The sequence below is a fragment of the Macaca thibetana genome, chromosome 14 (genome assembly GCF_024542745.1).
Source record: "Macaca thibetana thibetana isolate TM-01 chromosome 14, ASM2454274v1, whole genome shotgun sequence".
In the NCBI taxonomy this organism is placed as follows: Eukaryota; Metazoa; Chordata; class Mammalia; order Primates; family Cercopithecidae; genus Macaca; species Macaca thibetana.
In genome coordinates this window covers 102060511-102073285 of record NC_065591.1, presented here as the reverse complement: position 1 = coordinate 102073285, position 12775 = coordinate 102060511, and the positions used below count along the sequence as shown (strand labels likewise).

Here is a 12775-nt window from a genome sequence, read left to right as displayed (position 1 = left end):
TTTAAAATTTAGGTTTATAAATAAGGGAGAAATCTTTGATAGCAAAACTTTGCTGATAAGTTTATCAGAGACTGCAACTTGAGAAACTACAGGGTTTTGTGCTTGAAATTCAGAATTGACAGCAGCTGGCAATGCTGTCTTTTTGTGGAACATTAAAGCATACTCGGATAAGTTTCAGAGATGGAATCATAACTGATTTTTTAAGTTATTAAAGTAGTGATTTGAATATTGATTCAACTTAAGTAAACAATATTGTCTGATAAGAGTTTCCCCATGTGCCTTTTATTTTTGTTTATATTTATGGCCCCCAACATAGATTCTGACCCATGGTAGTCTCTTGGTAGATGTTTGGTGAATGAATTTGGCAGTGTTATTTAAAAGAAACACTCTCATCAGGCCCATGGCAGATGCAGCTAAGTGATCAAGGCATTTTTCCCACTGAGCTCTGATGATATTTTTTAAGATCATTAGCCACCTACTATCATTCTAATGGAATTGTGAAAGGAGGTGAAATTGATTTGTCATCTTGTATCTAGGCATAAATGGGTACTACCCAAGAAACTAACTTGGATTAATTCGTTTTTAATGATTGAAAATTGTTGCCCTCCCTGTTGTAAGATACATGCCTTTGTTTGCTCCCTTCAGTCCTTTATTATTTCCCCAGTGGAGGGCTCCTGTTAATCTAAAGATGGCATTTTTGGGGGGCATGGCAACTGTGTGGTTAACTCTTTTGGTGCTGACATTTAATTTATTGTCAGAGTTCATCCCGTATGCAAATGGTAAATCTAATTTTTCCCCCACTAAAGTGTGCCATATAAGCATGTTCCATACACAGGGACATATTTGACAGTTATACTTTACTAGCAGTTTTGTAAACTCATCCTTTGAAGATGTTCCTAAATGTCTTAAGTTTTTAATATTTTTAAAAAATAGTCTCAGTGGTCTTTATTGTGAACCCAAAATAAGTAATACATTGGAACCCAGAACATTATATACATACATGAGTGTATGTATGTTGTAGTCCTGTACTTTTAACTATATATACTATTTTGAACACAAGTGTAATACAATGAAAACTCTGTTAAAATATTTATGCTGTCGTTTCTTCTTAGACGATTCAGTTAGTTCTTAGGGTTCATGTGAATAATATTTCCAATTATTACTATTTTATTTCAATAGTTTTTGGAGTATAGGTGGTTTTTGGTTACATGAATGGGTTCTATCATGGTGAATTCTGAGATTTTAGCACACCTGTCACTTGAGCAGTGTACACTATACCCAATATGTAGTCTTTTGTCCCTCACCCGACTCCCAGCCATTCCCTCTCAAGTCCCCAAAGTTGATTATATTACTCTGTCTTTGCATCCTCATAGCTTTGCTTCCACTTTATAAGTGAGAACATACGGCATTTGTGTGTTCTGAGTTACTTCACTTAGAATCGTGGCCTCCACCTTCATCCAAGTTGCTGCAGAAGACATTATTTTGTTCCTTTTTATGGCAGAGTAGTATTCCATCACATGAATAATATTTCTATTAATTTGTAACAGCAATTGCAATTCCTTTTAAGGGCACAATTAGAGAATGAAAAGAAGAAAAGAGAAATAGCAGAAAAGGAAAAGGAAAGAATAGAACGTGAAAAGGAAGAGCTAATGGAACGTCTGAAGCAAATTGAAGAACAGACAGTTAAAGCCCAGAAAGGTAAAAGCTTCTTTTTGAGAATGGATTAAAAATTATTATTGCTCTGTTGTCAGATAGTGGTATTTTTTTTTACTACTCTTATACCTTATTTGTTATATAGGACAATTGTGTATTTAATTGCCAAATTAATACTTAGTGGAATCACATCATAAACATGTTTCACTAAGACAGATTCATTTAATACAGTGCTGATGTTTCTTTTAAACACGCAAATATTTTTCTTAGTTTTTTATTTTAAACATGCAAGTATTTTTCATATGTATTCTTAAATAATTGTAAATGACTGTATATATGGGCTGTATAAACAGAAAACACATATCCAATACATTATGGCATTTAAACAAAAATATGCAATGCTTTATGGCTGTATAAGTAAGGCATTTAAGTAATTTAAGCTATTCTGACTATATGAACTTTTTTGGAACTCACTTCCTAAAAAGATTTTATTTTATTCTACTAGAAAATACACAGCACAGAGACGTGTTATGTTTTTTGTTTGTTTTTGATAATATGTTTGGAAGAACTTACTTCTTAGGCAATATATAACCAAAGTGCTACTGTATATAGAAAGGATACACTGGATTTATAATATGTGGTTTATATTAAGTAACTTTAGGATATACTACTTTCACTCAGCAAATAGTGGAGAAAGCAAGAAAAAAAAGTATTGCATGAATAAAATGTTTTTCTCCTCTCTAAGCAGCAGGCTCTCAGAGGTAACATGAAGTCGACACTATTTATGAAAGCTCTATTTAATAACCTGGTTTTCTGCAATTGGTAAAACAAGCTATTCAGTTCTGTTGGAAATAGCCAACATGGGTTGAATATCCCTTGTTTAATACTTGGGAACAGAAGTATTCCGATTTTGGGATGTTTGCATTGTCCTATTGAGCATTTCAAATCTGAAAATCCAAAATCTGAGCTTTTTTTTTTTTTTTTTTTTTTTTTTTGAGACACAATCTTGCTCTGTTATCCGTGCTGGAGTACAGTGGCGTGATCTCAGCTCGCTGCAACCCTGCCTTCCGGGTTCAAGCTGTTCTCCTGCCTGAGCCTCCCAAGTAGCTGGTATTACAGGTGTACTCCACCAGGCCCAGCTAATATTTGTATTTTTAGTAGAGAGAGGGTTTCGCCATGTTGGCCAGACTGGTCTTGACCTCCTGACTTCAAGTGATCCACCCGCCTTGGCCTCCTAAAGTATTGGGATTACAGGCGTGAGCCACCGTGCCTGACCCTGGGCATTTTCTTTGAATGTCATGTTGGTGCTTACAAAGTTTTAGATTTTGGAGCATTTCAGATTTCAGATTTTTTGGATTAGGGATACTCAGTCTTTAGTCTTATTTAAGATATATTTTGATTTCTAACACCAGCCTGCTGTGGTTAAGACATACTCTTGAGCAGTGAGTAGAATAATTGTGAGGGAGAGTAGCTAGAGGGGAAAGCCACAAAAATTGCTATAAATGCACAAGCTGATTGATCATTTCAATTCCAAGAGGATTAGAAAAATACTTCTAGGAGAATAGATAGTAATAACCTAGGTTTTATTCTCACTCATTGGAAGACTCACTTCTCAGAGCCATGAAAGCCCTAGAAACTAATTCAGCTCAATGCCCAAGGGTAGTAAAGCATTTGTTTTCAGACCACAACTCAGGGGCAGAACTCGTTTCCTGAATTGCACTTGATGCTGTTTCTGCCACCCTAGGTACCTTTTTTAAAAAATCGATCAGAAAAGACATGTATGAAGTGTTCCTACTTTGTGCTGCATTCTAGGAATACAAAGATTTAGCATAGATGGGAGTAAAGCCTGTAATTGACAGAAATACATACATAAAAATATTAATAAAGTGAGATAATGTGTGCTAAGTGCCACGTGAATAGTATAGGCAATGCTCCTAGAGGAAGAATGCTATAAAAAATGTGGATTGTACCGAAGTATGTTAAAGTTTAAAAACATTACTGATCTGATTTTAAAGAAAATATTAAATCATGGCACTTTATCATTGATATGTTTTCTGGAGAAAATAGCTATTTACTAAATCTTTCAATCTCATTTAGGGTATATAATAAAAATGTTAATGATTTACAAGTTAAGAAGCACTAGAGAATATAAAGAAGAAAGTAGAAGAAAGAATATAGAGCCTTCCTACCAAGATAATTTCAAATCAGTCATCTTAAGGCAAAGGACATCCAATTTTTAAAAAATTTCTTCTAATAAAGCTTGCCCAGGCTGTCCTAAAGTCTGCACGATTGTCTTATAATTTATGCTAATTCTCACACAAATTCAGTAACTTTGGCCATATCTAAGTCATGATTTAATAGACCTATTTGTAATTTTTTATTTAAGAAGAAACTTTTTTATACTTACTGTAATTTTATTTAAATTTTTAAATTTGAAGTCATTATTTTAAGTGAATCATTAATTAATGATTAATCAGGGTCTCATAATTAATCAGGGTCTTACTCTGTTGCACGGGGTGGAGTGCAGTGGTGTGATCAAGGCTTACTGTAGCCTCAAACTCCTGGGCTGAAGTGATTCTCCCGCATTGGCGTCCCAAAGTGCTGGGATTATAGGCATGAGCCATTGCACCCAGCCTTATAGTTGTATTTTTTAAAAAACAAAAATTTGGCCGGGCGTGGTGTCTCATCCCTGTAATCCCAGCACTGTAGGAGACTGAGGCAGGCAGATCACTTGAAGTCAGGAGTTCAAGACCAGCCTGGCCAACATGGTGAAACCCCATCTCTACTAAAAATACAAAATTAGTGGGTGCCTGTAATCCCAGCTACTAGGGAGGCTGAGGCAGGAGAATCACTTGAACCCAGGAGGCAGAGTTGGCAGTGAGCCAAGACTGCACTACTGCACTTCTGCCTGGATGACAGAGCAAGACTATCTCCAAAAAAAAAAAAAAAATCATTGAAGTAGACATAGAGTAATACACATATTTCTCAAGTATGAGGCTCAATTTTTACAAAGTGAATTTACTCCCATAAGTGCCCTGAACATGATAGAGAAATTATCTGCCCTCAGTGTCTCCTTTTCTCTTTTTCTTTTAACCTCAAATGTGATTTCTGTCATTCTGACTTATACCATCATATAGAGCTTAGTTTTGTTTATCGTTTTCTAATAGCTTTGTTGAGATATAGCTTATAATTTACATACCATGTAATTACCCATTTGAAATATGCAGTTTAAGGGTTTTAAGGGTTTTTAGTGTTTTCACAGTTGTACAGCTGTCACTATAATCAATTTTAGAACATTTTCATTATTCCAAAAAGAAATCCCATACCCATTAGCAGTCTCTCCCATTTCTTCTCAGTGCCCCTTCCCTTTGCTCTAGACAACCACTAATCTTTCTCTAAAGATTTGTCTGTTCTAGACAATCATATGAATGGAATCATGCAAAATGTGGTCTTTTGTGACTGGCTTCTTTTGTTTAATATGACATTTTAAAGGTTCGTTCATATTGTGGCATTTATCAGCACTCCACTCTATTTTTTTTTTTTTTTTTGAGACGGAGTCTCGCTCTGTTGCCCCAGGTTAGAGTGCAAAATGGCGTGATCTCGGCTCACTGCAACCTCCACCTCCCAGGTTCAAGCAGTTCTTCCGCCTCAGCCTCCTGAGTAGCTGGGATTACAGGAGCCCGCCACCACACCCAGCTAATTTTTGTATATTTAGTAGAGACAGGGTTTCACCATGTTGGTCAGGCTGGTCTCGAACTCATTTTAGGGATATGGTATATTTTATTTATTTGTTTGAAATCTGATGTTTTTGATTGTTTCTAGTATTTGACTAAGGTGACTAATGCTGTTATGAACATTTGTTGTGTAGGTTTTTGTTTTTCATATGTCTTCATTTCTTTCGGGTGTATACCAAAGGAGTGGAATTGCTGGGTCATGTGGTAACTGTGTTTAACTTTTTGAGGAACTGCCACATTGGTTTCTAAAGTGACTGTACCATATTACATTCCCACCAGCAAGTTTGATTTCTCCACATTTCACCAATACTTGTTAATGTTTGTCTTCTGGATTATAGTAATCTTAATGGGTGTGAAGTGGTATCTTAGTTTTTATTGCATATCTCTAATACCTGGTGACGCTGAGTGTGTTTCCATGTGCTTTTTGTACATGCATATTGCATGTGTCCCTTTTGTTTTGTTTTTTTCTAAGACAGTGTGTTGCTCTGTCACGCAGGCTGGAGTGCAGTGGCATGATCCCGGTTCACTGCAGCCTCAGTCTCCGAGGTTCAAGCAATTGTCATGCCTCAGCCTCCCAAGTAGCTGGAATTACAGGTGTGCACCACCACGCTTGGCTAATTTTTATATTTTTAGTAGAGACAGGGTTATACCTTGTTGGCCAGGCTGGTCTCCAACTCCTGGCCTTAAGCAATCTGCCTGCCTTGGCCTCTGAAATTGCTGGATTATAGGCCTGAGCCACTGCACCCAGCCATGAATCAGTTTTTATTCCTGTTACTAATGATTGAAAGTACATTTGCTCTAAGCCCTTACCAATTGTTCCACTAGTTTATTGTTAGGGTTTGGTTTTGTTAGCCATTCTGGTGCATATATAGTGAATATACAGGTTGAGTAACCCTTATCTGAAATACTTGGGACCAGAGGTGTTTTAGATTTCAGGTTTTTGGTTGTTTATTTTTATTTTTATTTTTTAAATTTTGGAATAGTTGCCTTATACTTACTGGTTAAGCATCCCTCATTCAAAATTCCAAAATCTGAAATGCTGTCAGTAAGCATTCCCTTTGAGTGTCCTGCAAATGCTCAAAAAATTTAGGATTTTGGAGTAATTTGGAGTTCAGATTTTTGGATTAGGATACCCTGTCTGTAGTTTATTTTCTTGATTACCAGTGATGATAAATATTTCATGCTTTTCAGACTACATGGTCTGTGTCCCTTCACCTCTGCTATTGCAGTGTGAAAGCAACCGTGTACTGTAATACCTAAACAAATGAGGGTGGCTATGTTCCAGTAAAACAAACAAAAAAAGCATTAGATTGGGTTTACTCCATGAGCCATAGTTTGCTAACTCCTGTATTAACTCAGTTAATTGGAGAGGAAACAGCAGAAACCATTTATGGGATATATGACTGTTAAAAACCTTCCTTTTTTAGAAGAGACTGGAGTAGACCTGATGTTTTCAGAGTTCTTTTTAAATGTTTTTTAAAACTTACACTTTTATACAATTCTTAGTATACCACAAGATAGCTATGCCTTATCTGTCATTTTTCAAGTTGACCTTTATTACAAAAAGCTGATAAAAATGAATATTGGGGAATGTTTCAAAATTTAACTTTGTAATCCAGACTTATTTCTCTTTTGCATAGTACAGAAACAATTTTTATTATGAGAGAAAATAAAGCATTGAGGTGTTTGGCTTTTTAAAAAATTTTTTTATTTTTATTTTTTATTTTTTGAGACAAAGTCTTGCTCTTGTCCCCCAGGCCGGAGTGTGATGGTGCAATCTTGAGTCACTGCAACCTCCGCCTCCCGGGTTCAAGCGATTCTCCTACCTCAGCCTCCCGAGTAGCTGGGATTACAGGCGCCTGCCACCACGTCTGGCTAATTTTTGTATTTTTAGTATAGAGACGGGGTTTCACCATGTTGGCCAGGCTGTTCTCAAACTCCTGACCTCATGTGATCCGCCCGCCTCGGCTTCCCAAAGTGCTGGGATTACAGGCGTAAGCCACCGTGCCCGGCCAGTTTTTTGCCTTTTTAAGTAATGTAGTTCGTTGATACAAAATATATTGGGAATGTTGTGCAGCCATCACCACTATCCAGCTCCATAATTCTTTTCATCTTGTAAAACTAAAACTCTGCACCCATTAAACAATCCCCATTTCCCCCCTCCCCACAACCCCTGGCAACCACCATTCTACTTTTTGTCTTTATGATTTTGAGTATTCTGCCTGTATAAGTGGTATCATACAGTATTTGTCTTTTTGTGACTGGCTTATTTCACTTAACTTAATGTCCTCAAGGTTCATCCATGTTGTAGCATATGTTGGAATTTCCTTCCTTTAAGGCTGAATGATATTCTATTTATATACCACATTTTGCTTACCTGTGTATCTGTTGATGGGCACTCAGGTTGCTTCTGTGTTTTAGTTATTGTGAATAATGCTGTTATGAACATGGATGTTCAGATACTGCTTTGAGACCCTGCTTTCAATTATCTAGTTATTTGTTTGCTTGTTGAGACGGAAGATAAAACCATGAGCTTTGTGGGTGTTGTTTTATATATCAGTCAATCAGATGAAAAGAATTAATCATAAGAAAAGTTTGAGGCTGAGTGCAGTGGCTCACACCTGTAATCCCAGCACTTTGGGAGGCCAAGGCAGGTGGATCACCTGAGGTCAGGAGTTTGAGACCAGCCCGGCCAACATAGTGAAACCCTGTCTCTACTAAAAATACAAAAATTAGCTGGGTGTGGTGACGCACGTCTGTAATCCCAGCTACTCAGGAGACTGAGGCAGGAGAATTGCTTGAACTTGAGAGGCGGAGGTTGCAGTGAGCTGAGATCGTGCCACTGTACTCCAGCCTGGGCAACAGAGTGAGACTCCATCTCAAAAAAAAAAGAAAAGTTTGATGGGCCAGCTTGATTGTCTAAATTTTAAAAGGCAGATTCTAAAATGAGTAATCCTAGAACTTAGCTATGGTAACATACGGTGCTATGTACATTTTATCTTTATAGCCAAATGGCCACATAGAATTTTTATATTATTTATTTTTTATTGAGGTAAAATGTACATATATAATACAGAATATACACATCTTTACTCTTTTTTTTTTTTTCCCCTTTTTTCTTTTTTTTTTGAGACAGAGTCTCACTCTGTCGCCCAGGCTGGAGTGCAGTGGTGTTATCTTGGCTCACTGCAATCTCCGCCTCCTGGGTTTCAGTGTTTCTCCTGCCTCAGCCTCCCGAGTAGCTGGGATTACAGGTGCCCGCCACCACGCCTGGCTAATTATTTGTATTTTTAGTAGATACAGGGTTTTGCCGTGTTGGCCAGGCTGGTCTCGAACTCCTGACGTGAGGTGATCTGCCCATCTCTGCCTCCCAAATTGCTGGGAGTACAGGCATGAGCCACCGTGCCCAGCCATCTTTACCGTTTTTAAGTATACAGTTCAGTAGTAATAAATACATTTATATTCTTTTTTTCCTCCCTTCAGTTCCCTCCACCCACTTCCTGGCCTTTGGTAATCACCAGTTTATTTATCTTTATGAGATCCACCTTTTTAGCTCTGACATATGAGTGAGAACATGCAATAGTTGTCTTTCTGTGCTTGGTTTATTTCACTTAACATAATGGCTTCCTGTTCCATCCATATTGCTGCAGATGACAGGATTTCATTTATTTTTGTGGCTGAATAATATTCCATAGTGTGTATATGCCACATTTTCTTTATCCATTCATTTATTGATGGGCACTTAGGTTGACTTCATGTTTTGGCCATTGTGAATAGTGCTGCAATAAACATAGGAGTACAACTATCTCCAATGTATTGATTTCCTTTGTTTTGGATATAAACACCCAGTAGTGATATTGCTAGATACTATGGTAATTTCCGTATTTTTAGTTTTTTGAGGACTGTCTATAATGTTCTACAAAGCGGCCTTACTAAATTGCATTCCCACCAATAGTGTATGAGTGTCCCTTTTCTCTACATCCCTGCCAGCATCTGTTACTGCCTTTTTTTTTTTTTTTAAACGGAGTCTTCCTCTATCGCCCAGGCAGCCTTCACCTCCCGTGTTCAAGTGATTCTTAGCCTCTGCCACCCAAGTACCTGGGATTACATGCATCACCATGCCCAGCTAATTTTTATAAATTCCAAAGTCCTGGGATTTACAGGCGTGAGCCACCTTGCCCAGCCTTGCCTGTCTTTTTGATACAAGCCATTTTGACTGGGGTGAGATGATATCTCATTGTGGTTTTGATTTATATTTCTGTGATTATAGTATTTAACATTTTTTTCATATAGCTTTTGGCCATTTGTACGTCTTTTGAGAAATGTCAGTTCAGATGTTTTGCCCATTTGTAAATGAGATTATTTGGTTTTCTGCTATCGAGTTTGAGCTCTTTATATATTCTGGTTATTAGTCCTTTTTTAGATAGACAGTTTGTAGACACTTTATTCTGTTCTTTAGTTTATCTCTTCACTTTGTTGGTTGTTTCCTTTGCTATACAGAGCTGTTTAGCTTGATACAATACCCATTATCTCTCTTTGCCTGTGCCTTTGTGGTCTTACACAAAAAACCTTTACCTAGACCAATGTCCTTTTTTCACTTCTTTGGGTAGACTGATTCCTAGGTGTTTTACTTTTTTTTTTTTTTTTTTTTAAGCTATTGTAAATGGAATTGCTTTCTTGGTTTGTTTTTCAGATTGCTTACTGTTGGTGTATATAAATGGCTACTGATTTTAATTTTAGTTTTTAAGAAGAGATGGTGTCTCACTCTATTGACCAGGCTGGTCTCAAACTCGTAGCCCACGCAATCTTCCCACTTTGCCGTTCGAAAGTGCTGGGATTACAGGCATGAGCCACCATGCCCAGCCCTGATTTTTTAATGTTGATTTTGCATCCTGCAACTTTACTGAATTCATTTATCAGTTCCAGCAGTTTTTTTTTTTTGGTGGGATCTTTAGGTTTTTCTAGGTATAAGATCATGTTATCTGCAAATAATGTTAATTTGACTTCTTTCCTTCCACTTTGGATACCCTTTGTTCTTTCTTCTTTCTTCTTCCTCTTCTTTTTTTTTTTTTTTTTTTTTGGCCTAATTGCTGTGGTTTTTGTATTATTTTATTAAGAATTTAAAACCTAACCGAAGAGTCATTCTTCTCCAACCCTCTCAAAACCTTTCAAGTGTTTTGTTTTGTTTTGTTTTGTTTTGTTGTTGTTGTTGTAGTTTTTGAGACAGAGTCTTGCTCCGTTGCCCGGGCTGGAGTGCAGTGGTGCAACCTTGGCTCACTGCAGTCTCTGCCTCCTGGGTTCAAGCGATTTTTCTGCCTCAGCCTCCCCAAGTAGCTGGGATTACAGGCGCCTACCACCATGCCTGGCTAATTTTTGTATTTTTAGTAGAGATGGGGTTTCACCAGGTTGGCCAGTCTGGTCTCAAACTCCTGACCTCAAGTGATCCACCCACCTCGGTCTCCCAAAGTGCTGGGGATTACAGGCATGAGCCACCACACCCGGCCTAAAACCTTCCAAGTCTTAACTGCAATTACTTAACTAGTTCTGATCAAGACCAACAAAATTAAGGACAGTAAGTAAAAGGTTGTAAGTTACAGTTAGCTTTCAAATTTCATAATATACACATTCTCTTAGTATACAGTAAGGGAGAATCATTCTTTGTAGGACCTTGTACTGTCTTAGTAGGTGGCATTCTGTTGTCTTCTGTCACAGGGCTTAAATAATTGTCAGAATAATATTTAAAGTTAGAACTTTTAAACTCTCTTAAAAATTTATTTTCCTTTCCTGTTCAACTCATTGGAATAAGAAAAGAGATTTGATTTAGTGATCTATACACTTAAGGATTTAAATTCATGTTATTTATCTCCCAATATTACTTATCTTCATGCCGTAGGAAGTGATATATACCAGTAACTCACATTTTTTCAATAATTCATATAATTCACATCAAAATTCCTATTTTTGAGTCAGTAAATACTGTTTTCAATCTTAATTTCTTGGATTTACTTATTAGTTTAGGTAAGTAAAAACTTAATGGAAGTGTTAAAAATGTATTACAGATTTCTGAAACATGGCAATTTGTTTACTGAGATCAAAACTTTAGATGGAGAGATTATTTCTTAAAAATAAAATAAAGTTAATGCTTGTAGCCTTTTTACATAACTTGAATTGCAAAAGATTTTCATGTCTCTTTAAAAATTATTAGGCTTTTGCCAAGTTAGAAATGAAATATAGTGCCTGTAGTCCTAGCTACTAGGGAGGCTGAGGTGGCAGGATTGCTTGAGCCCATGAGTTAGAGGCTGCAGTGAGCTATGATTGTGCCACTGCACTCCAGCCTGGGCAACAGAGCGAGACCCTGTCTCAAGAAAACAAAGAGGTATATACGTATTTACATGTGTGCTAATTTTTAGAAACTGAACAGATTTGATTTCTTGCTACTATTTTAGCTTCTTTTGATAATGAGAATGTTTGGAATTAATCACTGTTGGGGGAAATACACATATTTCACAGAACTAGAAGAACAGACTCGAAAAGCTCTAGAACTGGATCAAGAACGAAAACGAGCAAAAGAAGAAGCAGAACGGCTTGAAAAAGAGCGTCGAGCTGCTGAAGAGGCGAAGTCTGCCATAGCAAAACAAGCTGCCGACCAGATGAAGAATCAGGAGCAGCTAGTAAGGAACTGTCTTCTTAGAGAAAAAAGTTTAAATAAAAGCATAGAGTGAACCCTCTAAAAAGAAAAAACAAAAAGCAACCATTTTGTGCTTTCTGGAAAGCAAGCCAAAGATAACATGTAACTTAGTAACAAAGTGTGGACAAAAACCTAAAACTTCTATTTCTGCCTAAACAAAAACCTAAAAATACAAAAGAATAAGTTTTTTTTTTTTTTTTTTTTTGAGACGGAGTCTCGCTCTGTCGCCCAGGCTGGAGTGCAGTGGCCAGATCTCAGCTCACTGCAAGTTCCGCCTCCCAGGTTCACGCCATTCTCCTGCCTCAGCCTCCCGAGTAGCTGGGACTACAGGCGCCCGCCACCTCGCCCAGCTAGGTTTGTTTTTTTGTTTTTTTTTTTTTGGTATTTTTTAGTAGAGACGGGGTTTCACCGTGTTAGCCAGGATGGTCTTGATCTCCTGACCTCGTGATCCGCCCATCTGGGCCTCCCAAAGTGCTGGGATTACAGGCTTGAGCCACCGCGCCCGGCCTATATTTTTCTATAGATTATTTGTAAATGGAGTCTCTTGTCAGCAAAAGGTTCTGATTCACTTTGACATTGGACAGGTTCCACAATAAGTCAGTTGGCATCTTTTGCTTTAGATAAATTAATATGTTATAGTTCCTATGAGATAACTATAGGCCATAATTGGTTGGAGTTTTTTGTTTATTTAGTGGACTTG

The 12775-nt window shown here is 37.4% G+C and overlaps 1 protein-coding gene across 3 annotated transcripts in view; it reads left to right on the top strand.

The window, feature by feature from the left end:
• Nucleotides 1–12775, top strand: part of RDX (radixin) — a 115970-nt gene that overhangs the window by 47893 nt on the left and 55302 nt on the right. For all 3 annotated transcript variants that reach the window (XM_050757717.1, XM_050757716.1, XM_050757718.1), the window contains 2 exons: nt 1568–1698; nt 11898–12058. In XM_050757717.1, the coding sequence (XP_050613674.1) occupies nt 1568–1698; nt 11898–12058 (292 nt within the window). The remainder of the gene's footprint in view (nt 1–1567; nt 1699–11897; nt 12059–12775) is intronic.